The following is a 27,028-nucleotide window of genomic DNA, read 5'->3' as shown; positions in this document are numbered from 1 at the left end:
AAATAATCGAAATGTTCCGCTAAATATTCAGAATGTGTTGCATGTTCCGTTAAGGAAAAAGTTTGGGAAACACTGGTAATAGATATTTAAAATCTTCATTAAATTTAACGTTATTAACCTTTTTTAAATATGATAAAATAATGTTACATGAATATTATTATTATGGACCTTAAAAATGCAATGTCACATAAACATTGAAAATTAATCCATGAAACCAGGGCTTCCGCTTAGTTACATCATCCGGCCCCGAAAGTCACAAACGAAATTTGTCTTATAAAATACGATAAGAGTTTTGTTTTGTTTCGTTCAAAGTTTCAAAACTTACTCCAGAAACGAAACGAAACTTCCAGCAGGAATGTGAAGAAAAAAGGAAGGGCAAGGTATGAGATGGGAACCATCAGGCAACTGAACGTAGGGCGTAGACTACCACTTAGGCAGGCAGCTTGCAGGCCTAACAACTATAGGGCGGTCTTAATTACAACTTTATCAATTTAAGATTACAAAATAATACACAAAATTTATAGGCCTAAGAAATAAAGGTGGAATATCATATGCGAGATGCACCAACCTCAGTGGCATAGTTGATGCTCCCAACGTTTGAGGGGCTCTACTCCAGATTTTTCCTCGAGGTTGTCACCTGAAGTCTTACTAGGCAGCGGATGTTTGAAGTCAGAGTACCCCTTCCCTAGATGAATTGCCTTACTAGGGTGACGAGCTCCATCTACACGAAGCTATCGGTTCTGAGGCGCCAGGTATTCGTCTTCCCTCATTCAACTGTTAGCAAGAGCAGTTTCGCCACGCTTGGTGTCTTAGTCACACGGGCAGGCCAGGTGCTGGACTTAGTTGCCAGAGGCTATTGCACGGAGACGCATGCCGTTTATGAGTATTTTTAGACCATGGGAGCTTATCCACATTGACACCTCCTGGCCGTGACAACCTTTGAAACTTAACTCGCACACAAATACAATACAAATAATATTATTATCCTCGGGGAACCTTGTCATGCAATTTGTGCATGTACGCTCAAACATTAGACCTACATCCTACATGTAATGATTAAGGATGTCATCAGTGGTAACATGGCCAAGCAAACCCACTTTCGACCTGCATATTTTTACTATTATAGCGTTTATATAGCGCTTTTGGTCCAATCTCATTTGTGTGTGTGGGGGGGGGGGGTAGGAGTTGGTTTTCCGTGCTGCCTTTAGGCGCTCAGTAAACACAACCGAGTCGGGTGTCGAACCTCGAGCCCCCTTCTAGGCAGCCAAGCCAAGTTCAAGCGCACTTGGCCTCTCGACCACGCTTCCCACATATTTGAAAACATTTGATGCAGACAAAGCCGTTGTCCACCTTCTTCTGTGCCAGTCTTCTACAAGGGCTTTTCTTTGTCCTCTAATCTGTGTCTTGCGAACATCGTGAGAACTCTCCAACAGTCTCTTTAAGAGGTCATCTGCTACTTGCCTCGATGCCAGTGAGGGCAAAATGGCGCTTGAGTTGATCTTTATAGCGCGTTATAGTTTGTCACAACATACTCCTTTAATATCGCCAAAAAAAAAAAGATGGCCTTTGGCATGCGGTCACCCTCATGCTGGATAAGTGTCCGACCCAGCACAGCTGTCGAATGGTAAGTAGTGCTGCTATAATGTTCACACCAGCCTCCAGCAGAACATTGTTATTTGTAAGGTAGTCCTGCCAGCGTTTGCCCAATATGGATCGGTTGATTGAAAGATGCCTGGGAGCTCTAAGGCCTACAAATGAATTGTTCTAAAGTGCACTACAAAAATGTCAATATCGCACATGAAAACAAATTTGTTGGATTGGATGATATTCCTAAATAAAGGATTATTAGTTCATATTACACAAAATTAAAAACGATTTCTAGTAGTAAAAACTAGAAAAACAAAATAAAAGAATTTTTTTTTAAATTATAAAAACTCGGACGTCCGGAAGTGTGATGCCTTCTCCTATATTAGAAGACATGTAATCTGTTTAGGACTGTGCAGACCTGAGAGCTTATCTGGAACTTAGCAGAGTTAGTTCCATACACGATACTGCTCTATCTATAGACTAGATCTACTTATAGGTCCAGACATTTTACTAAAACTACCTCAATATGTATAATGTAGGAGGCTGAGTGGTAAAGTGCTTGCCTTCCGAACCGAAGAGTATCGGGTTTGAATCTCGACGAAGCCCGGGACCGGGATTTTGAAAATCTAAATGTTTAGGTTAGGACGCCCCTGAATCCATCCAAATGTAAATAGATCTAAAGGGTATCAGACATAAGGTGTGTGTGTGTGTGGGGGGGGGGGGAAGGCTACATGACACCCTCGTTAACAGTTGGCTATAGAAACAGATGAAAGCTTAAACATCTGCCCAAAAAATCGTCATGTCTGAAAAACGTACTTTTTGCTTATAATTTACGCAATGTTTATTATCAAACATATTTAAAGGTTTCTAGAGTCTGGACTCGGTATACCCTGGACTCTTCTGAAGTTCTGTAACTTAGATCTTTAATGTAAACTGTGAAATTTAATTAATAATGTCTTTTTTCCCCATTGCATTTTGCCCAGAAAAAAAAAAAATTAAATTAACTTAAATCTTGCAGATCTCTTTTCTCAATAATATATGTACAGAATCATATCTATGGATTTAAACATATCTAGTACTCATCCTAATATAATCAGGACAACTCTGTTGACTTTTATTTAATTTCAGATAAGTGTTGAGTTAGATGGTATGTACAGAGAAACTGGAAGTACTTCTGGAATATATGTGAGGCTTTCAAGTAATGTTTTGTACGTCGCCGGCAGTCCTCACACATCAACCCTGGCAGGCTCTCGGGTGAAGACCAACTTCAAAGGGTGCCTGAGAAAAGTGAGTTTGTCTAATTATGTTCTCTTCATTTATTTTTTCTTTGTATTTCAATCAACATTTTCTTTTAACAAATATAGTCTTCTTTATTAATATTTAATCAGTTTCTTTGTAATGATTGGATTAATGATACTGTTACTTCTTAAACTTAAGGTCAGATATCAAGCAGATAGCATTAGGATAGATTTGACAGAACTGGCTCGCAAGGAACATGGGCTTTTGGATGTTGTGGGGGAAGTCATATTTGACAAATGTCAGGAGTTGGTGGAATCTCAGCCAGTGACGTTTGCCACTCCAGATGCTTACCTAACTGTCCCAACGTGGGACAGGTCAAGGTAATATGCTTTTACACAATATTTTATTAATAAAAAATCTAATCTTAAGACAAAAGTTAGTTGTTATATGAAGTTCAAATCTAGTCTTGTCTGAACTAATAATTACATAATTGCTCAAGTATATGAAAAACATTAGGCTTTCACAGATTAAAATATGCACTTCAGACTGTCATCACGATAGACACAAATTGAAACGCTGTCCACGTCCATCCCCTGTGGTCCTGCTAAAGGTTTGGGATAGGACATAATAGTCTTCATTTCTGATAAACAAAACAATACCATTACAGCAACTCTTAATATAGAGTTCATTCAAAACACATCTTCAGTCTTGTCCTAGATTGGGAGGTACATATTTGGTTATATTGCACTTCACATAGGCTTTATATATAAAACTAGTCAAAGCAGTGCTAGTTGGTTAAAATGAGGCATAGTGGCTTAGTGATAAAGCACTTGGCTTCTGAATTGAGAGGGTCTCAGGTTCAAATCTTATGATGTCTGGGATTTTGAATTTTAGGATGGCCCTAAGTCCATTTAGCTCTAATGGGTACTTGGCATTACTTGGAGAAAGTAAAGGTGGTTAGTCATTGTGCTGGCAACATGTCACCCTTGTTAACCGTTAGCCATATATCTGCCCTATAGATGGCATGGTCTGAAAGAGGAACTTTACTTTTATGCCTGGGAAAACAAAGTATTATTTGACTTTACTTTTATTCCTGGGAAAACAAGCAAGTATTATTTAATGTTTGTTAAAGTTTCTTTCTTTCTTCTGTACATAGAACTTAAATTGATTTGTTAAATTATAGACTTAACATTTCTCATGATCTTTCTTAATTTATAAATATTTCAACAATTCGAATAGTGAACAGGTTTTAATTTTTAAAAACTATAATGCCTTAGATTATAGTGAAGAAACAATTTTGAATAAAACTTCTGCTGCCTTTTTATTATTTTTTTTTTATGTTTCATGTGGGAAGCATGGTCGAGAAGCTAAGTGCGCTTGAACTTGGCTTGGCTACCTAGAAGGGGGCTTGAGGTTCGACACCCGACTCGGGCAGAGTTGAGCGCCTAAAGGCAGCACAGAAAACCAACTCCTAGATACCCCCTCCCCCCCACTGGTCCACAAATGAGATTGGACCAAAGCGCTCTGAGCATGCTATAAGCATGAATGTAGCGCTATATAAAAGCTATAAATATATATATATATGTTATCTGTGCAGAGATTTAACTCAGAATAGGAGGTCTACTTTCATTTAGGAGGCATATTAAGCATGGATTGATGTTGAATAATAAAAACTAGCAAATTAACATTGTCTAAATTTTGGATTGCTATGAAATGGAAAATTAGCACATTGATAAATAGCTTTTTGTCTTGAAGAGAAATGTAACTAAAGATATTAAAAGAAATGATTAAGTGTCAGATTTTTTAAAAATTTGTGCTGAGTAGGAAACCAATGACCAATACATTTTACTTTGTTTTCACTACTTTGTTTTTTATTTGAGCATGAAGTCACTTTGCATCTCATGTCTGCCATGCATACCACTGGTAGACAACACTGATTCCAATAAACAAATATCATCCATCAAGCATCCTTCACTAACATTAGTCTCAGCCTTGATGCTAAAGCTGACAAGAGATGTGTCCCTTTGTAGTGGTATTCTCTTTTATATATTTGACAGCATGCGAGGGAGCTTGGCATTTCAGTTTCGTACTGTAGAGCCTGGGGGACTGTTGATGTATAGCAATGGAGATAGAGACAGCAAGGATTTCTTTGCGCTAGAGCTGCTGGACAGTCACCTGTACCTGATCTGGGACATGGGATCTGGGATTCAAAAGGTCAGTACCATCCTATGACTTAATTTTTTAATATTTTTTTTACAACTTTTGTTAGAGATTATGATTAATAACTGGGTCAACAAAAATAGAGCCTTACACTGGAACAGCTGGTTGTTATAATAACACATGATAAGAAAATTAACTCGAGCTCAAATAACTTTTAACGAATATCTAGAATAGTTGAGGGGAAATAATGTTGGTCAGTGTGCTGACCACACAAAACCCTCATAAATATTTAATTGAACTTTTAAAGTCTTGAGTAACAATAATTTAAAAATGAAAACAAAATGTATGTCAAATTTTGTTTCATTCTTTTAAAAGCATTTCTTGAAACAGATGGGGAAGCACCACTTAAAAATTATTTAAAAAAAAAAACAAAAAAAAAAACAAAACAAAACTAGTCAATAACTACATTGAAATATACACAATTAAAGCCTGACTAAAAGACTTACAGCCTCCACAGGGATATTGTGACTTGTTTATATCCCTTTGTGACAACTTTTGCTTGTAGGTTAAGGACATTCTGACAAGGGTCTCTAAGCTCTTTGGGCTAAACACTTTACTATTGTCAAATGTTTAAATTCTTATTTCATTACTCATGATAATGTGGTACACATATAAAAACACAAATTTTTAAGGCTTAAATGTATTTTTTATTTACTAACTGATAGAAGTACTGATCTATCACCACATTTTTTATTTGAATAACTTATACACTTTCATGATGTTGATGCACATTTTCTAATGTTTTAAAAATAATTTTAACTTAAAGAACCAAATTTGTACTCATTATCTCCTAACAGTATTCGACAAACTTCTCTTTACTAAAATTTTACATGGCTTCCTGGTCATGTAGTATTTGCTTCATCACAATAGTTTTGCTTCATCACAATAGTTTTGCTTCATCACAATAGTTTTGCTTCATCACAATAGTTTTGCCATCCTGCAGGAGTTTTAGTCTAGGACATAAAATAATCTTCATGTCTGAATGAAGGTCTGAAGCCAATAAAATAAATAATAAAATATATTCATTTTGTTTTTCCTAAAAACAGATACAAGCCAGCAAAGTTGCAGTGTCTGATGGCAACCCCCATGATATTTATTTTGAGTTTTATGAAAACAAAGGCTACATATCCGTAGATGGCATCAAGGAGCTGTTTGAATCCAAGAAATACTCTGACAGATTTGACCTGCATGGGCATCTGTACGTTGGGGGCCTGGATCCAGAGATCAATGTTAGTAGCCTCCCCAGAGAACTGTGGGCTGTGATGCTTGGTCTTAACTACATTGGCTGCTTGCAAGATTTGGTTGTCAATGGCAACCAGGTGGACCTAATGGCAGCAGCAAAGCTTCAAAATAAGACTTCTGTAATGGGGTATTGTAGAAAGGTAAAGGTCATTTCATTATGACTGTGAATGAAAATTAGACATTGTTGAATATTTATGATGTTTTTTTTTTCTAAGAATGTGTTTTCTTATGAATGTGTTAGAGTAATAGATACACATTTCAATATGAAGACTAGTGTTGATACATTTTTAAAAAATAATACATATTTTAAACTGAAACCTGTCATTGTACATTAGTTCTGTTACTCTTTTGAAAAAATAGTCATGACAGAATTTTGAAATACGAAAGTACATTTCACAAAATATTTGACCTTTTGTGTGTGTGTTTGTGTTCTTTTAAATCTTCTGTCGAACACTTTCTTAAGGGGTTTGGTAACCTATAACATTTGTACAATATGGTTCTAACGCCATAAAGATAAAGGAAACCATATAGAACCAGAGTGAAAATTATGGAACATTCTTAGCTAATCAATAGAATTGTCAGGCTGGAAGAGTCACTGGAATATAGTCACCTATAATCTCCTTTATAATTGCGACCTGATATTTTCAATTTGGTTCTTAAGCACTCTTCCTTACATTCATATCCCATAGTTCCTTTGTGTGAGTTTTATTAGCAGAATTAAAATTAGAATTCAACATGTATGAGCTATCAACTGATAGTTGCTGAAACAAACGTCACTATTTTATAGATGCCCGCTCAGTGCACCAGCCACCCATGTAATCATCAAGGTAAATGCATTGAGGGCTGGAACAGATTCACATGTGACTGCAGAGCCACTGGCTATACTGGATCTGTGTGTCAGACAGGTGAGAGAGGATAACATTATTGTAGAATAAAATCAAATCTTTGATTACCTAGGAATAAAAACATTTTATGAGCAGTCCCAAGATATTTTTTTAAAACTGAATTTCAATACACCAGTAGAACAAACAACTATCTAGATGAAAAGGTTATATTTTGTGTTATGTAAGAAGGTAAAGACATATTTCATATTCCATATGCTAGGACAAATTTGTACAAATGCTCCTTCTTCCCTAGTGCTATTAGAGTGGGTTACCTAAATTAGCCAAAGTTTAAATCACTGATTAACTTGCATGACTAGATTGACACAGGGACATGCGAAGGACATAATCATCTTTCCTTTTAAAGGTCTGTAATTTATAAGATAAGAAGTAATGAATCAAAACTGAACATTTAACTACAACTTGTAAGTGTGATGGTGTTACTTTTATTGGTTACTCAAGTTTTCTGGAAGACTAAAGTTTTCATTCAACAATGATTAATGTTGACTTAGAATGGAGAACTTGTTGGCAGTGAATCTCTTGTTGCACAACTAAACTTATGAATGTATCTTTCACACAGCTGATTTGACCCTGCGTTTTGATGGTACACAGTACCTGAAAGTCACTCTGGCCACAGAGAGCATAACTCAAGCAGAAGACATCTCATTGAGATTCAGGTCAATGCATCCCTCAGGGCTTCTCTTTTTCACCACAGGAAAAAATGAAGATGGCATGGAACTCTATCTGGACAGTGGAACTCTAGTTTTATCTATCAGAGTGGAGGGTGGTGTAAAGGTCAGTACCAGGTCAGATAGTTAGAAGTTTCCAAAGATTCTAAAGAATTTTAAAAAGTGAAGTTATTATTATTATATTGATAATTGGTAAAAAATTTTGGTGAGGGTTTAAGATTTTTTTTTTAGCATAGCTAACGGTTAAAGAATAAGTGACTTATTTGTTAGATAAGTCTTAATATAGAAATGCGCACTATAGTATAGAAACATTAGAAATAGTGATATGGCACACAGAATTATGATGTTTAAAGTAGGACACATATAAAAAGTCAGTTTGCACTTGACTTCTATGGAGAAAGCATTATAGCTTAGGTTTAGGATAATGACTGCCAGATCATATTGTTATAGTGATACGAGGGTATTGGAATTAGATGTGACCATCACTCATTTGTAAATAAAGCATTGTTGGCATTCAGGAAGTCACTTGCTCAGCTATGTGATGCCGTTTGTAACAACACTTGGGCCAGATGTGACAACATTTAGATGGTATGATGTGTTGTTATGCCGGGGATTTTACTTGAATTCAATAGTTAACAAAATGACGATCTAGAATCACAATTGACGATTCTTTGATAAAACAAAACTCTGGAACTTTATTAAATACAACGTAAGTACAGTTTATGTACAAATTACAAATCAATGAGCATGAAACATATTACAAAGGCTTTTCAAACAGAGCTCCTAGAAACGTGACTAGCTACAAGAACATTATTTTATCGACTGACTTTTCTTTCTTACTACCGCCAATTCTCTGGCGCTAACTCTTTTCAAAAATGTCTTTGTTTAAATTCAAATCAACCAATAGATTTCAAACATACTAATTACGTCCCTTGGGTAAATCCTGACTTGAATGTCAAGTGTCTAAATTTGAGGATTAAATCCCGAGACTCATGTCGAGGGCTTATATTACTTTCAAAAGTGAAATGTACAAACAATTCTATAATGTAATCTGTGACATATTACCCCCCTCTCCATTTAGCATTTGTATGGTAATAGAAATGCTCATATGTATACATAAAATACCATACATGAAACTATAGAAAAATGGTTGAGGTAACATATGACAAGATAAAGTCAACTTGGAGATAACAACAATAATAGAAAAATGTAAATGCAGTGAATAAAATTATTGATGATTTTGAATACCTGTCTCACTATTCAAGTGGTTATGAAAATGAGACAATGCTTGTCATGAACGATATCAAAAATTGTACAAAGCATAAATCTTGAATTGAATAAGTTATGAAGCTTCATGATGAAATTAAAATATGACATTATAACTCATTTGTGAAAATGTGTACATGGAAAAAAATATTGCATATGAAAAATTGACATAGAAAAAAAATGATGTATACATGACAATCTTCTGAAAAAATAATACTCAATGTGAAATAAATCTCAACATGTGTGAAGCAATGAAAAATTCCAATTGTCTGTCATGTATCTGTACTATTATAATAGGATATATGCAATAATATTCGACCTGAAATAAAATACCTGAAATAAAATGCTCATGATTTAAAAATTAAGATGTCTGATGCATGTCATATGCAAAGATGCTGAAATATAATAAACAAAGTATCTTGAATGAGTGACCTTCCTCAGTGGGTTGCTTGGTGCTGAAATAAATACAACATCTGATATAGAACTCCTGTGGAAAAAATGAGTAGACAAATTAATTGATTAAGTACAACTGAACACTGTTCTTCCTTGACGAGTATGAATGATAATGGATCAAGTGGCACTAAATATGCTATAGTACATATGTAGAGTAGAAATGTAAAGTTCGGAACCCTTCTGAATTGCCGTCATGGATGTGTGTACGCGTTTTCTAAACTTGAAGAAAAGGTCTTTCAGTTTATGAAGCTGTTGTCTCCACGTCATAATGATCTCACAGATAATGTCTGGTTGAACCGCGTTTGAGTTTGGTGAAAATAAGAACTGTCCGAAACCAAAACTCAATTTTCTGGTTGATGAACTTTGACGCTGTAGAACAATGGTAGCAGAATGCTTTGCATTAGAATGTTCAATAGAGCAATGACTGAACATGTTTGAGTTCAATCGGTCAATACAGCAATGTTGAAGAAGTTCATTTGTTCCTTTCTGATGAAAAGTTGCCCTTTGAGTGGATGGAGGATGAAACTTGGTGTTGTTAATGTTGTTGCTCTCTGAGTTTCTTTCAAACTGCAGTACTGGAAATGTTTCAGAAACACTGGTAAAGAAATCTGCATGGTCTGTAAACACTTTAATGTTCTTCACTGTTTGTAGTGCTATGTCATTCAGAGTGATGACCTTGGGAATGTCAATGTTATTTGATGTTGGTAATGAAACATCTATCTCAGGAATGGGTGTTGATGATGTTTCTTCTTCCTCAGGAATAGTTGCTAAGCTTGTAAAATGTTCAACTTCTGCTTTGATGTCTTCATTATCTGTTTCATGGTAATGTTCAAACATATGAACATGAAATACTTTGGTAACTTTGTTGACATTGATTTCATAAAGCAGGTTGGAAATCTTTCTGGTGATGGTAAATGGACCTTGCCATTTGTAGAATAGCTTGTTACTCCAATCTGGTAACAGTAAATTGACTTGATCTCCTTGAGCAAAATATCTTGATTTCATGTGTTCATGTAATATTCTTTGACTTCCAATGTTCATGGTTGTAATGGCTTCTTGAGTTGACTCACATTCTTTCAAATGAGGAATACTTGTATGAGTGGTAGAGTCAAGTTGCATAGTTTTTCTTTTGTCTGGTATAGCCAAAGTTGATTGAATATAAGTATCTGCTTCTGGTTCATGAGACTTGTCTTGATTGTAGCAAAAATATTCAATGCATATCATAGTATTTGATGCAGATGTATTCTTATTCAAGTCTTGATGTATGAAGTCATCATGTGTGAAATATGACTTGTCTTGATGGACTTCAGTTTGGCCAGTTAGAGTTTTTGTATCATTGTTAGAGACTCTGGGCATGTCGTCTTGTTCTTCAAAGTTCAACAATGGACATTCGGGAATTGGAGGTGGACTTATGACCGGTAGGGATGGGCTTGATGTAACTGGGGGTGTCCATGTTGAATGTTCTTGATTGTTGCTGGCTACTGGACTAGTAACTGGTTCTGTTGCATTCTGCATATCTTGAGTAATTGAGGTAGCCATGTGATTATTTTGGCTAACTTGTCCAGGTGCCAAATGTTCTTGTTGTCTGGACATGGATCTTGCCATTACTGCTAAACATTTTTGACCTTGCTCTATGGCATTTGTACATTCAGCAAGCTCTTGAGGAGTGCATTCTTTAACTCCTTCTATGTTTCCAATGATTAGGTCCACTGGTAGATTGGGTGTTACTAATGCTTTTGTTTGACCACTGAAGAATGGTGTAGTAACATAAATGATGGCTTCAGGTAACTTGCTGACAGTTCCGTTGAATGCAGTAACTTGGACGTGGTTGCCTGTGAAACGGTTTGCGTGTACGAAGCGTTCATGTACTAATGTGGACGTGCTTCCGGTGTCACGAAGAACTTCCACCTTCTTGTCTCCTACAAAGCCTGGATAAAATTTGAGACCATTGGACTTTGCAATGACTGTCATAGTTGAGTGCTCATTGTAATAGCTTCTGTTATATGAGCTTCTGTTTGGCATATATTGTGGTCTGGAGTCCTGTGAATGACTTCTGTAGCGAGGTTTGTTATCTGGTTTATTATTTCCAGGTGCTTTGTTGAGATTGTATTGCTCTCTATTGCTGTATCTTTGAGTTGGTGATGTGGGTCTATCAAAATTTTGATTTTTGGAGACTGCCTGTTTTTTCCAACATTCATGAGTTTGGTGACCCTTTTTATGGCAAAATGAACATTCTGTGGTTCTGCTGCGGCATTGAGACGTGAAATGCCCTAGTTTATGACATTTGTTGCATTTGACTTTGTCATCTGACTTATATCTTGCATTTTTGTCTTGAGCAAAGCAGACAAAATTTTCTTCAACAGATGGTTTGACTGACTTGTTTGGATAGGCTGCTCTATATTGTCTGATGATCTTGGTTAATGACTGTATATCAGTAGGATTTCTCTCTATAATGTAGGATTGAATATCTTCTGAGTGAGCATGGGTGATGTTGTCGATAATAATATGTTGACGAAGAGCTTGGTAACTTTCTTCTATTTTGGCCATGGATACCCATCTATCAAACCACATTGACATATTAGCTACAAAAATTTGAGGATCATCATTTTGCTGTGGCCTTTCATTATAGAATTTCTTTCTATAGTTGGCTGAAGTTGCTCCGTATTGGCGCAGTAGAGCTTCCTTGATATCAGAGTAAGTGCTGCGTTCATTGATGGACAGTTGTGAGCAAATGTTGACAGCTTTGCCAGTCAAAAGGGTGAGGAGTGAGCTCGACCAATGTGCTTCAGGTAGACCGGATGTTGTAGCTATTTCTTCAAATCTTATGAGATACGAGTCCATGTTGTCAATGTTTTCGTTGAAAGCCGATATTTTGTTCATTAATCTGTATTTGTCAAACATACTTGAGTGACCTTGAATTGGAATGCTTTCTTTATTTTCCCTTTCGAATTCCATTTTTTCTTTTTCATGTAGTCTTTGCTTTTCGGCGTCTTGCAATTTTTTTTCTTCTAATTGCATGCGTTTTTCAGATTCCTGCCTTTGTTTTTCGGCGTCTTGCAATTTTTTTTCTTCTAATTGCATGCGTTTTTCAGATTCTTGCCTTTGTTTTTCGGCGTCTTGCAATTTTTTTTCTTCTAATTGCATGCGTTTTTCAGATTCTTGCTCTTGGTATTCTTTTTCTTCTTGTTTCTCTGCCCACTGCCACTGGTCTGGTTTTGGGATATGCTTTTCTTTGGCTAATTCTATTAATTCGAAGAATCGTTGTGTTCTAGCACTGGAAGCCATATTTAATTTTTTTTTTTTAGTTTCTTGTATTGGAGCAAAATGTTCAATATCTGGATTTTGGCTTTATCTCAGATATAATAATAATATAATGAAAAAGTTCTTGAAGCCTCAATTTGCTAATAAATTCTTGACAGTAGACTTGTAGTTACTGGAGTCGTATGATTGATATATAGATCTATTGAGCCGATGTACTTTTTACTGGTTTAACAGTTGGTTAAATCTGGTCTTCTGTTTACTTTGTGCTGCTCAAATGATTATTTACTGGTCTTCTTTGTAATGACTATAATGCCAGTTATTTGCTTTACTGGTCTTTTATATTGCCAGTTATTTGCTTTACTGGTCTTTTATATAATGCCAGTTATTTGATTTACTGGTCTTTTATATTGCCAGTTATTTGCTTTACTGGTCTTTTATATAATGCCAGTTATTTGCTTTACTGGTCTTTTAATAATGCCAGTTATTATGTATATTGGTCTTACTCCTTTTGCCAATTACATATAATAATAGATTTCGTGAGTTAGACGTAACTCTAACGAAAATCTTTATAAAAGAATTATCGATAACCAACTGACCTGTTAAACACAGAAATTCTGTACTCCGTTAAATAAGAATGAAGTTCCTTTGAAGAGTTTTAGAAATTGGTCCTAGATCTTGAATAAATTTCGTTAAAAGTTGTCCATGAACTTTTATTTGTCGGAGAGTGCCAATGTAACAACACTTGGGCCAGATGTGACAACATTTAGATGGTATGATGTGTTGTTATGCCGGGGATTTTACTTGAATTCAATAGTTAACAAAATGACGATCTAGAATCACAATTGACGATTCTTTGATAAAACAAAACTCTGGAACTTTATTAAATACAACGTAAGTACAGTTTATGTACAAATTACAAATCAATGAGCATGAAACATATTACAAAGGCTTTTCAAACAGAGCTCCTAGAAACGTGACTAGCTACAAGAACATTATTTTATCGACTGACTTTTCTTTCTTACTACCGCCAATTCTCTGGCGCTAACTCTTTTCAAAAATGTCTTTGTTTAAATTCAAATCAACCAATAGATTTCAAACATACTAATTACGTCCCTTGGGTAAATCCTGACTTGAATGTCAAGTGTCTAAATTTGAGGATTAAATCCCGAGACTCATGTCGAGGGCTTATATTACTTTCAAAAGTGAAATGTACAAACAATTCTATAATGTAATCTGTGACACCGTTGTTATCATCCTGTTAGAGCTTGCTTATATTGAACTTTAAAGTTGTTTTGAAACAGGTCAACATCATCCACACTATTAAACAGGACCTTTTGACAGTATCTAACCTTTTAGTGTAAATGGTTTATGATATATTGGTCATTATTTGCACTAAATGTTTTAGCAAATTGTCTAATATCAGATATAAACTGTATTCTATAGTTTAGGACATTAAAAAATGGAATTAAATTTTGCTCTCCAGTGTAGTTTTTTTTACACCTTTCAACTCATAACTTTATGGAAACATCTGGAAAAAACCTGGAAAAATATGGGGAAAAACCTGGACATGGATCTGAAAAACAGCTCTAATGAGGGGATTAGGGGGAGGGTGTAAAATTGTTGGCTTAAATCTAACATTTATTAGTTATTAAGAGCAAAATAAAAAATATTAACAAGCTGGTTACACAGACATGTTTTAGAAAGACAGAAATGTGATATTACTGTAAGATTTGATCTCATAACAGACACTGACTGCTGGGCATACTCTGAATGATGACCGCTGGCACACTGTGTTTATCAAGAGAAGAGTTCACACTGTAGAACTGACCATTGACCAGGAGAGACCCGTCACAGGTATGAGGCCCACATTAGTCTGTATTGATGTCTTAGTTGTATGTGGATATTGACTTTCTAGCCATTGGCTCGTCTAGTTGAATGTGGATACTGGCCTTCTAGCCATTGGTTCGTCTTCTTCTAAGCCAGTAGAATGAAAGAGATATTAAGTTACTCTTTAGACAAGACCTAAACAAATTCAAATTCCTTTTTGAGCTAATGGTAATGTCTGTGAAGTTTTCATCATATTATATTTCTTGTGTACTCTGGGGAGTGTCAGGCTTTGTCTAAGACATTTGTAGTGTCCTGAATTGTAATGTGCATTGCAACTTTAAGACATATCTCTTGATTGCTCTAGACTGACCAAACCAATCAAATGCTTCTGTTTCAGATAAGATTCCAGGCAGCACATTTTCATTGGCCACATCCAGAATCTATGTCGGCCATGTCACACCAGCCGTGCCCAATGGTACAGCAATATATTTTTGCTTTTTTTTTTTTAATAGAAACTGATTTCACAGCATGCTTAGCATGTTTTGAATGTAGCGCTTTTATTGTGCATGATTTCTGCAGGATTTAGGGGCCTCTAGTCAAGATCTAAGCATGTGATTTCTTTTTTTTACTCTAACTGGATTATGGATTGGTTCATTCCTTTTTTTCAGACAGTTTTATATTTTTGATCTTTGGATAGTTGGACATCTTTCTTTATTTAGTGTCTGACTTCTGCTGTACTGTGATAAGATTATCTTATAATATTTCTGTAAGTTCATGGATTGTTGCTGACAACTAATTTCACAATTAATATGCACTACAAGTTTTGGAGGCTGTGAGATCTGTGTTCAGTGTTTTTTTCAACCTGGCTAATCAATAATTTGGCTGCCTAATCCACTATTTGCTTTTCGAAGAACTTTTTATGTATTGGTGACAGTTTCTACTTTACTTGATAGAGATGTCTTCTTTAGTTGCAGCGTTATTCTATTGTGATTTGGTTATGTTTTCAATATATTGTTCCCTTTGAAATACAGACGTTCCACAAACAAAACAAAGAAAAATGATTATTTTCTTGTAATTAATTTTTTAAAAATATTCTTTTCACAATAGAGATTTATAAAATGCACTACTTGGACCAAAGCATGCTTTGATTATTTGTTTCATTTATTTCCAGAGTTTGTTTTTTAGAGCTATTTTAACTTAAACTTTGGTTTCTTTCTAAAGAATCATGTTATTTCTATTGGAGTCAATTTTGAAAAAATTGATTCTGTTGGGCTTTCTGTTTTTGTCTCAATGGAAAATGCTCTGCTTGGAATGCTGTCTGAAGTGGAACATGTGTGTCAGCTATGGTGGAGGCTTACTGCTACATTACACTGACCTATAGAAAAGCTTTGTCATCATTAAATTTACTTTTAAGTTGCACTCCTGTCAGTAACATTTCAGTATCATTGGTGACTATACCTATATTGACATAGCATTATAGCTGTCCCCCTTGTGTTGTATTCATAGTCGCTTAAAAACATTGTGCAAATAAGCCCCTTTTGATTGTAAAGTGGACCTGGTTATGTATTCAACAGCTTTAAAGTTTAAAAAAAAATGTCACTTTAACAGTTTTATTACAAAATAAATGCTGAATATTTAAACCCATATTTTAAGTAACGTAGAAACATTGCTGTTCAGGAATGTAAAATAGAAAAATAAACTGTGGCCTTTGCCTTCACTAACACAAGGGGAAAAAACTTAAAGGCAAGGAACATAACTTTTTATTGTCAATCAATCCTTAGTGTTTGTGCTTAGCAAATCATCAGATTAAAATAATGCCATGAGACCTGTTCATTATTATTATTATTATTATTGTTGTTTTTCATTTCCTTTTTTCATTGTTTTGTCCTCAGGAACTGTTTTGATCGCTAAAAAAAACTTATATCATTATCTCCCCTTATTAGGCTTCTGTGTTGTTGATAGGTGCAGACACAACACTACTGGCTGTCATCCTATAATAGTATAACCATATAGAGAGGCTTATCATTTCTTAATACATTTAGTGTAGAATAGAACAAACTTTTGTTTGTGCTTGCTACTTATTCTTTTTTTCTGTTACTGGCTTTAAACTTTTACAAACATTAACCAGCTACTGAAAATGTAGCTGTTTTTAAATTTCAAAAGTACAGATGAGGTTAAACTTGTGACATTGCTGTAGCAGATAGCAACAGAAGAAATAGACATTTGCTTGAAATGTACACTAGAAAGTACAATAATTAGTGTCCTAATTTGATCTGAATGGCTTCAATTACCCCCCCCCCCCCCCAAAAAAAAAAACAACTTTCCTTTGCTTTGCTTCTGTTAGAAAAATATTGAAATTGTATTTATTTATTTTTAGTAATAGAATAAAATTGAAATGAAAAATAGTAATTTCATGTCAAAAAGACCTTTAATGACATCAAAGTAAAAGTATTTGTATTTCACACTTAGTTTTATTTGTGTGTGTGTGTCATGTGTGCAGTCACAGCAGTTAAGTTTAAACTTGTTTGATTTCCCAAGCTTTGAACATTGTCAAACAATGTGTATGTGTGATGTAGCTACTTTTAGGGTAAACAATCATTACAAATATGGCTGCCTGGTCCATCCTGGTGTATGCATCATGATGTTCCTGTGTTCAAACTCTGCCTGCGCACTCATCTGCTGCCTTTCTGCACAAGTTGGAGCGAGGACATGATAATCTTCATTCCCGAAGGAATGTCCAAAAGTTGTAAAAAAAACAAACAAGAATTCTTTGAAATAGAATAAACCACCAGAGTTGTGGTTAATTGACCACAAGCATAATATAATTGTCAACATTTTTGTGATAACAATTCCAGTGTGCAGAGATACTGCACACACAAACACACACAGACTCTCAAATATTGATACTTGTGCATGGTCCCATTTAAATAAATTCTTTAAAACTTCATTTTTTGATTCATTGGGTTGGAATATTGTTACAAACTAGTAAAACAAACCATTACATTTGTGTAAATTTTTTCAAAATCTTTAAATACATTCAACTTTCATATCTAATTCAGCAGTAAACATTGACAGTATTTAATATAAGAAAAAAAGCTAAAATATTCCTTCCTACTTGCTTCCTGATATTTGACACCACAAAGTATTTGGAAGAAAATGTTTTTTAACTCCTATATATAAATAAATCCTTTACATGCAGCTAGTTATCACTGACACTAGTTACCTCCCCATAGAGTTTTTATATTTTGTTATGACTAGTAAAACTTCAAATGTAACAACAGATTTCATATTCTTTATACTGCAATTTGAGCATTGAAACAATTGGCCAGGAAAAGTAATCACTTAATGGTGTTTAATTCTTTTACTAGATTAAGCACTAGACTTAGAAGCTTCTTTAAATAATGAAATACAAGAGAAATAAATCTGTTGCTGTTATGTTTGACAACCCTTACATATATTTCTCAGCTGACCTGCCAAGTCAGGCCAAGGACATAGCACTGCGCAGTGTGGAGGCTGGACACATGGTGCAAAATGATGAAGGTACCTCAGGGCGACATTCTGGATTCATTGGTTCTATGCAATCTTTTATCTTCAATGGGAACCATTTGTTCCAAGTGAGTGAATTCCAATTATGTTTAAAGATTTGTCTAACTAGTAATGGGTTATATTCTAAGCTAACAGAAAGGAACCTTGTTATTTATATAGCTAATTTCTGTTCACTTAAACATCAATTTATTCACTCAGCCAAAGTATTTTTTTTTCCAAGTGCTTGAATTAATTAGGTAAACCAATGACTACAGCCAAATAATATGCAGTAGATAGCTAATCAATTCTTTCCTTTGTTTCAGATGGCCCAGTCAGGATCAAAAGACAGTATTGAAATATCTGCTCGGTTTAGTTCTGATGAGCAGGTTGTGCGTGAGCCAGTGACATTCAAATCTGAAGATGCCTTTGCCATATTGCCTCGATTGCAAGTGCATGAAAAATTCTCTATATCCTTCCAGTTCAAGACCACAGAGAGTGATGGGCTTATATTTTACAATGATGGCACTGGACAGGATTTTTTTGCCATGGAGCTGTCTCAGGGCTATATGTACTATGTATACAACATGGGGGAAGGCCCAGAGAAGATCAAAGCTAATGTGAACCAACCTTTGAATGACAATAAATGGCATGAGGTGAGAGATAACATGTAACAAGTTTTCTTTATAATGGTCTCACACTAGTGTGCACTAGGTCAATTCAAAAATGTATCCACAAGCCTAGCTGAAGTGTGGACTAGGAAGTATATTATTTTCAACTCTGAAGGAACATCCAAAACATTTTACAAGTGCTTCTTTGTTACATACAGTCTTTCTAGTTGTGTTTTCTTTTATTGTGTATATTCTCAGTTGTAATGATAGATTTAATTTAATTTAAATCGCGGGATAAATAAACCAATAGAAATCTCAAACACTTTAGGAGATCTAACATGAATAATTAGATCAGTTTGAATCTTATGGTCTAGTTATAACCAATTAGTTCATTATAGAGGGTAATGACATTAAACATAAATTTTATTCCTTTCTTTGTAAGACTAGTGTTTGACATCACATTCTAGTTTTCATTATGTGGGTACCTGACTTAAGTTGGGGAAAGTAAAGGCGGTTGGCCACATGACACCCTGCTAGTTACCTGTTGGCCAAAGAAACAGATGACCTTAACATCATCTGCAAGGTCTGAAAGGGGGGCTTTACTTTAATAACAGTCCTACTGAAAATCTTGATTTATTATTCTAGTCTAAGTTTTTAGATCAAATTAGATCTAGCAAGGTTGAATCATAAAATTAGTTCTAATGAAAGGTTTTTTAAAAGAATGTTAACTTCAATGTTTGATTCTATGCTGTTCATCTAAGTAAACAAATATCTTATCTTATATAATACAGACATTACTTAAAAAAAGATGATGATTATGTCCTATGCGTCATGCATTTAGTCATGCATATATGAAGTGCTCTATACACTCAACATTTTTATATGGTTACAAAATGCATTTTTAGGTTTTTCTAAATATTATTATCACAAGTGACAAGTAGATTAATTTCCTATATGGTTGGTCATTGTACTGGCCCTATGACACCCTTTTTAACACTATTTGTCACAGAAACAGATGACCTTTACATAGACTGCAAGGTCTGAAAGGGGTACTTTACTTTTTATTTTAGTATATGCCAAAATTTAGACATTTTACTTTCTAAATCAATCCTACCCTCCCCCTACACCACCCATAACCACCTAGAACATGCTTTTTAATATTTTGCATCTATTTTTTTTTAAATCAACTTTTCTCACTAATTAAAGGTACAGTCTCTTGAGCTCTCAGCGCATATAATTTATCCTGACAAGAAACTATGATTGTAAGCTTCATTTTAAATATGTTTTATTATTACATTAAAATAATTTATTTTCATTTCTTACGCAGGTCAGGCTGCTGAGAACAGAGACTACGAAGCAGCTTTTGCGAGTAGATGACAACACGCCCACAATTGATGACCTCACAGGGGCTAAGAATAACAAATTTGATTTGAGTGGTCCCCTTCATGTGGGTGGCCTCCACAAGGTGAAGTTCCCCTCCTTGCCCAAGCTTATCTCATCCCAGCATGGCTTTGTGGGGTGTCTGGGATCGCTGGACCTCAATGGATATCTGCCCAACTTGTTGCAACAAGCAAGCTACATTCATGAAGGAGTTGGCGATGGGTGCAGAGGTAAGGATTTCACCTTCTTGTCTTCTTGTCACTTCACCTGTATAAGCTTTGCCCTGTGTGAACATTAGGACAGTAAGCATTTATTAAACTCAAACAAGTAATTAAAAAAAAAATTCTACTTTATGTTAAATAGACTTGAAAGGATCAGATCTGATCTGATTGGATGGAAATGTCATTTAAAAAATGGCATTCACATCATTAATGTGTTGCTCTTTCAACTTCTGGAATTTTACAGGCTTCCAACATTTCTCCTTTCACCCATGAAGAAAGTATAGGCTGAGTGGTAAAGCACTTGGCATCTGAATCGAAGGATCCTGAGTTTGAATACTGGTGAAGACTGGGATTTTTTAGAATTTACAGCGCCTCTGAGTCCTCCCAGCTCTAATGGGTACCTAACATTAGTTTGGGAAAAGTAAAGGCATTTGTCATTGTGCTGGCCACATGACACTCTTATTAACCTTTGAAACAGATGATCTTTACATCATCTGCCCTGGAGATCACAAGATCTGAAAGGGGAACTTTACTTTTTACTCTTTACATGAAAAAAAGTGTAGGCTAATAATTGGAACTGGAAATAACAAATTTACCATTCTTAAAAGTGTCCCTAATATTAGATTAAGAAGTGTGTTAACAGCTTTGACTCTATTATTATTTTGCTGAACTTTCAGCTCCAAATAATGTATCAAATGTGTGTTTCTCTACTAGGTCCAATGACTAAATGTGTAAATGATTCTTGTGCCAATCAAGGAAGATGTGTCCAGCAGTGGACATCCTACAGGTGTGACTGTGATATGACATCTTACACTGGACCAATGTGTAAAGAAGGTGTGTCTAGAAGCAAAAACATGTTTTGTTCAAATTTGATTGTAACAGCTTTTTGTTGAAACCTGGGTATTTTATAAAGTTCAAAATAAACCTAGGATCATTGATTGCTAAGAAACTGTCAACTCTTGTGTTAAATAAGATTGTAAATATCTTGTAGCATATATACAGTTCACTTTAAGATGGTGCTAACAACTTAAAAGTTTTACTAGTTCTTGAAAAGTTGAGGAATAACTTGTTACTATTCATCTTCTTAATACTTTTTAATTAATATTTAGCTAAAAATGTAATATATATATGTTAGCATAAATTTAATTTTAAAACCAACAAAAAAAAATAAGAACTCCATTCGCTTATTATAATATTTCATTTTAGATACTAACACTTGGATTGAATCCATTATGAATGTAATCATGTCTACACTTGGATTGAATCCATTATGAATGTAATCATGTCTACACTTGGATTGAATCCATTATGAATGTAATCATGTCTACACTTGGATTGAATCCATTATGAATGTAATCATGTCTTTACATTTCCGCCCTTGCAGAGAGTGTCTCCTACAAGTTTGGGCCTGGGCCTGGTTTAATGACCTTCACCCATCCTGAGGGTCAACAACCATCCACTAACTTTGAAACTTTGGCCTTTGGATTTCAGACATTTCAGGACAATGCTATCCTCCTCCGAGTGGACAGTCAGAATTTTGTTGGGGACTACATTCAACTGGAGCTGGTCAGTAAACCTGTGATTTATTAATAAATGGCCTGCACATGTATTTTATTTTGCATGGGGGATGGTAATAGAGAGGTGGATTAGGTTAGAGAGTAATGTTCCTAGATTCAAGTCCTAGGAATTGTATCCAGATTTTAGAAAGTTTCTGAAACCATCCTGATTTGACATTTTTTAGGTATCACAGTTATGCCAATTGAAATTCATTTGACAATCCATTTGAAAATATTTGAAGATAAAATAAAAATTGTATCTATGTACCTCCAGTTGGCCTGGCTCAAGAATTTGAGTGGTTTAGCTTGAGATGGAGAGAAAACTCTTTGCTAACCAAATAGAGTGTGCCAGAAAAGCATTGACTAGAAATGACAGTTTTTATCAAAGGTTCAGATGCCACTAGACACCAAAGCATGGAAAGAATATTAGTTTAAGTAATTTGGTAGAAATAGGCTGCAATGATTGATGGATCTGTTATTTTTACTGCATTAAGAGACAGGAATACACCAGAAAACTTGCTATGAGTTAGTAGCCTACTTCATTACCTTGCTGTTGTAATTCTTCTGTTCTCTTGTTGAAACTTAAACCTTAGGGGATTTTAGGTGTTTCAGGACATAGAAAATGAGTATTGGTTTGTTTGTACATTATTTTCATTAGTATAAAGTTGTTCATGATTTAAACGTTTTAAAGTTGACTTATGTTGTCATCAGGACAAAGGATATGTTTTCTTAATCTACAACATGGGCACTATTGACCATCCACTGGGCAACTTTTATCAAAAGGTCAATGATGGGAGATACCATGTGGTCAGATTCACAAGACATGGACCTAACGCAACATTACAAATAGATTTAGAAATGCCACAGGTGAAGAACCCTACAGGTAAGTCATTACAGCCTAGTCATTTTATTTAAGAAAAAATATTTCTATATTTATCATTTAAAAATGGAGGGGGGGATACTTTTGAGCTAGTTTATTAAAAATTTAGTTTTCCCACTTTAAAAACAATTAAGTTTAATCTTTGGGGAATATATCTTGCCAACATATTGACTTTGTAATCTGTTATGTTTTGTTTTTTCATGAGCAGTTTTAAACGTGGCTAAAAAAACTGTTTTCAAAGTGTATATCTCCATTAGACAATGTGTTTTGTTGGAAGATAAGAAGCAATATCTCTTCTTGCTCCAAACAAAATGATTTATTGGAATCTTTTCAATGCATGCTTCTATTGTAGTCGTATATATCTCTGTACTTTTATCAACTAAAATTAATTATTTTTGTACATTGTTTTAAAAAGCAAAAATTTGAAATGTTGCATTGTTTGTTATAAAATTGTTGTTTTATTGTTATTTACAAATTAAATATATTTTCTTTCTTATTCTGCCAACGTTGGAGAAATGGATTTTATAAACTTTTTTTTTTTACATACTGCTGCCTTTTGGAATCTGATTTTATTGCTGGTTATAATTATTTCCAGACCTCCATATAATGTATTTCACTCTGGGAAGCTTATACTGTCATGTCACTTTTACAGTAAAACAAAGTTTGTGTCCCTCAATGACTAACACATTAGTAGTGTGGATTTGAGTTGTGGGGGGAAATGATTCTTAAACTTATTTCCATTAGAAATTTTGGTATATTAACTTTTGTTTTAATTATAAATTGCTCTCATAAATTACTGACAGAAAAGATTTCAATTTAAATATTATATGTTGGAAGTTGGGTTATATGTCACCAAAATCTCTGTAGAAACCCAATGTCATGTTTTACCAACTTAAGTTTTCTCTTATATTGTTGAGTAGAAGATAATCAAATGGCTCTTAAAATTATTTTTATTTTAATTAAAGATACAATTATTAGGCTCCTATGTTAAGATTTGAAAATTATTTAGAGATAAAATTTTTGGTTGTTGTGTGGACATTGTTATTTATTTTTGCAGAGAAAAAGTATTGTAAAATCAGATTGTCTTTTTTACATTTTTTAAATTTGTTCCATTTGCAAAGCTAACAAAAATGATTAAAACTTTAATAGTTCAGACAACAGTCCATCAACACAGCTTTAATGTGTCCAGTCAAGATGATTTCTGACTTGGGTTACACATATAAAGGTGAAGTAGCATTCACCAGTCAAGAATAAAGTCTCATTGACTTCTTATGATGCTTATGTTGGACTAATTTTTACATGTCTTTGTGAATTAAATCAAATTCAGTCCAATTTCATAGCATCATTAAGGCTACTATTTTCTAGGTTAGTGCTGGAATTCTGTGCAGGTGTCACCATGAGATGCCCAATTTTATTTTTTTAGTGTTATCTTTCTGCTTGTAATGTATCCATTAAGAGTTAAGTGCCCCCTATCCCAACATCCTTATCTGATGGAACCTCTGATTGGTTAGGGAGGCTTATAGTCTACAACTGGACTTATCTTAGACATTACAGAACCTGATCCTTTCCACTTCCCCATTTAAGCAACAATTGTGTGAGAGCCACAAGTCAGTGGATAAGACACATTCTCTAAAGCTAGAACAGAATATTTTGTACACATATATGCATCTTTGTTTAGAAATGTGAGAACGAAATATGTTTTTATTTTAACTTAAACTTTTTTTTTTTATTAATTTGTAATCAGATCATTCTGGCTGGATGAAGGGACTTTTGACCTTTGTTGAGTTATTACTTGGGAAGTAGATATATATTTCATAAAACCATACACTGAAATGGAAACTGATTTTAAAATGATTCTCAGGACATCTTGGTAGCACTGATTCAGTTGCAGAATTAACATAATTAACCATTACCTGAATTTCATGTGATTATGACCTGGGCCTGTGAAACCTGTTTTATATCAAATGAAAAACATATGAATGTAAATCTAATTGAGAGCCAAATTGTTTATCTCTTGTATCAGAACTTGTATTGTGAGTGGCAATCCTATTGCTAGTTTGACCGAGTGGTAAAAAAGAAGGGGTCCCAAAAAAAAAAAAAAGGACTATTGGGATTTGAGCCATGAATGATCTGACCTATATAACTTTGTCTCTTGATATTATTGTTGAATGAACTTTTTCTCTACTGGCAGTCTTTTCTTTTGATGAGGAAATAAACACTATGATACTGCAAGGTACATGCTCCGAAATATCTCTGACCATTTTACTGACTTTCTACACATCACAGTCTCACTTTCTGGTCAATTTAGTTTGACAAGTTTTCAATGCAGCACAGACATATATAAATAAATAGTTCTATTCTCTTTTTATAGTTCTGAACTTTTGAAATTCACAACTTTTCTTGCTTATTTTTCACATTATTCACAATTGTATTATTTCTTCACTTTCCACCAACTTGTTTTTTTTTTGCTCCTAGTATCTTAGAACAGAAAGAGGCATGGTGGCTGAGTGGTAAAGCACTTGGCTTAAGAAATGAGGAGTCCCAGGTTTAAATCCTGTGAAGACTGGGGTTTTTAATTTTAGAATCTTTTGGATGTCCCTAAGTTCACCCCCAACTCTGATGGGTACCTGACATTAGTTGGGGAAAAGAAAAGGTGATTGGTCGTTTTACTGGCCACGTTACAGCCTTGTTAACCCTGGGTCACACAAACAGATGATCTTTGCATCATCTTTCTTACAGAAAGTCATCAGGGCTTTTTAATTTTTGTCAGTGTAGACTAATTCTTTAATAGAAAAGAAAAAAAAGATAACAAAAAAAATCTATTTACAATCAAACATGCTTATTCCTTCAATATCACAGTCTTTAAAATATTTTATCATTTAGTTCACTTTTTCATAATTATCATGATTCTCAACTTTTTTTTTTTAGAGCTTAAAATGTACTGGTCAATATGTTATAGACATAGAAATAGACACACATTAAATACACATTTTACTGAAAGGGAAATGGGCTAGTACTGTGTCTCTGTGCAATGGTTTCCATTTCATCTTGTATATAATACTGCTCTTCTTGCATATTGAATTAACACCTTATTCATTTTGATGAATTAGATCTTTTTTTTCTGACTGACTTAGAACTAGTTATGAAAGTGGTTATGAAAGATTTAGTATTAAATATAATACCACTGTTTATAAATAAAAAAAACAAGATTCCATTGACCACTTCACCAAGCTGTCATTTTTTAAATTGTTCCTCATTGTATTCATTTGATACTAGTTCTATGAGTTCTTACAGTGATGGCCAGACACTGATGAAGTTTCTGTTACGAACCACAAGTTACTATCACAGCTAATCCTTGATGGCATGATTCACTAATTAGTTGAACTCTGAACTTGATATCTTATTCCCTCCCCCAGAATTTCAGGTCATGGGACATTTTAAAGGGTCCATTATCACAGATTGAAACAATATTAGTGTCCACAGAGTTCTTTGACTCCATATTGTAGTCTTCAGATGTTGCATACCCAGTAATTCTTCCAGTAATTCTGTAGGAAAATGTCTTTAAGCTACTCCTCTCATCTAATTTTCTTTGGCAGTTTAGTATCTTAAATTATCTTTCATATGTCACCTGACACATACACAGTAAGGTTGTTGGTATTGGACGGGAGGGGGGGGGTGGAAAGGGAGGGGTGATACCAATTTTTACTATCTAACACCATTTGTGCAAGAAAGGATTGAAATTATGACATTAGACAAAGTAACACAAATAAATTTGGCAGAAGTCAATGTGATAACAAACTGCATGTGACTTTTTTTTTTAATTACTATCTTTTGAAATAACTGATGTACCGCTTGAACACATTTTGATACTATCATGTTGTACAATTGTACCGATACACTGTAGAATAATGTAATTTAAAATGAAGAACTGTTTCTTACTTCTGCTCTTCATGACCAGGTCAACAGAGTCACACGTTTAATAATCAAGCTTATATACGAATTGGAGGCAAGAAGGAATCCAATGGCAGCATCACAAGACATTTTGAAGGCATCATTTCAGGTTCAGAGTTTTACATTTCACTGGGGTTTTTTTTTTTTAGCCTATCCTTAAATCTGCTGAGAAAACTTGTCCTTGTTATTATCTCCCTTCATTCCTCTTGTTAATTGAATAGTATTATTTTATCTCTATTTAA

At 34.5% G+C, this 27,028-nt stretch overlaps 1 protein-coding gene across 13 annotated transcripts in view; it reads left to right on the top strand.

Moving 5' to 3' along the window:
• LOC106075983 (neurexin-2-like) overlaps positions 1-27,028 on the top strand; it is a 164,486-nt gene that overhangs the window by 121,425 nt on the left and 16,033 nt on the right. For 7 of the 13 annotated variants that reach the window (XM_056022302.1, XM_056022309.1, XM_056022308.1 and 4 more), the window contains 16 exons: positions 2,716-2,874; positions 3,025-3,206; positions 4,857-5,040; positions 6,093-6,428; positions 7,076-7,193; positions 7,750-7,964; positions 14,584-14,692; positions 15,063-15,140; positions 18,131-18,279; positions 18,514-18,843; positions 20,126-20,408; positions 21,114-21,233; positions 21,784-21,965; positions 22,667-22,838; positions 25,027-25,068; positions 26,794-26,895. In XM_056022302.1, the coding sequence (XP_055878277.1) occupies positions 2,716-2,874; positions 3,025-3,206; positions 4,857-5,040; positions 6,093-6,428; positions 7,076-7,193; positions 7,750-7,964; positions 14,584-14,692; positions 15,063-15,140; positions 18,131-18,279; positions 18,514-18,843; positions 20,126-20,408; positions 21,114-21,233; positions 21,784-21,965; positions 22,667-22,838; positions 25,027-25,068; positions 26,794-26,895 (2,761 nt within the window). Of the gene's footprint in view, positions 1-2,082; positions 2,226-2,715; positions 2,875-3,024; positions 3,207-4,856; positions 5,041-6,092; positions 6,429-7,075; positions 7,194-7,749; positions 7,965-14,583; positions 14,693-15,062; positions 15,141-18,130; positions 18,280-18,513; positions 18,844-20,125; positions 20,409-21,113; positions 21,234-21,783; positions 21,966-22,666; positions 22,839-25,026; positions 25,069-26,793; positions 26,896-27,028 lie in introns of those variants that run through there. The other 6 variants (XM_056022311.1, XM_056022304.1, XM_056022310.1 and 3 more) reach the window with 5 other exon arrangements.

Source organism: Biomphalaria glabrata, chromosome 3 (genome assembly GCF_947242115.1).
Source record: "Biomphalaria glabrata chromosome 3, xgBioGlab47.1, whole genome shotgun sequence".
Lineage (NCBI taxonomy): Eukaryota > Metazoa > Mollusca > Gastropoda > Planorbidae > Biomphalaria > Biomphalaria glabrata.
Note: the sequence above shows the minus strand (reverse complement) of the source record. Positions and strands in the feature narration are given on the sequence as shown.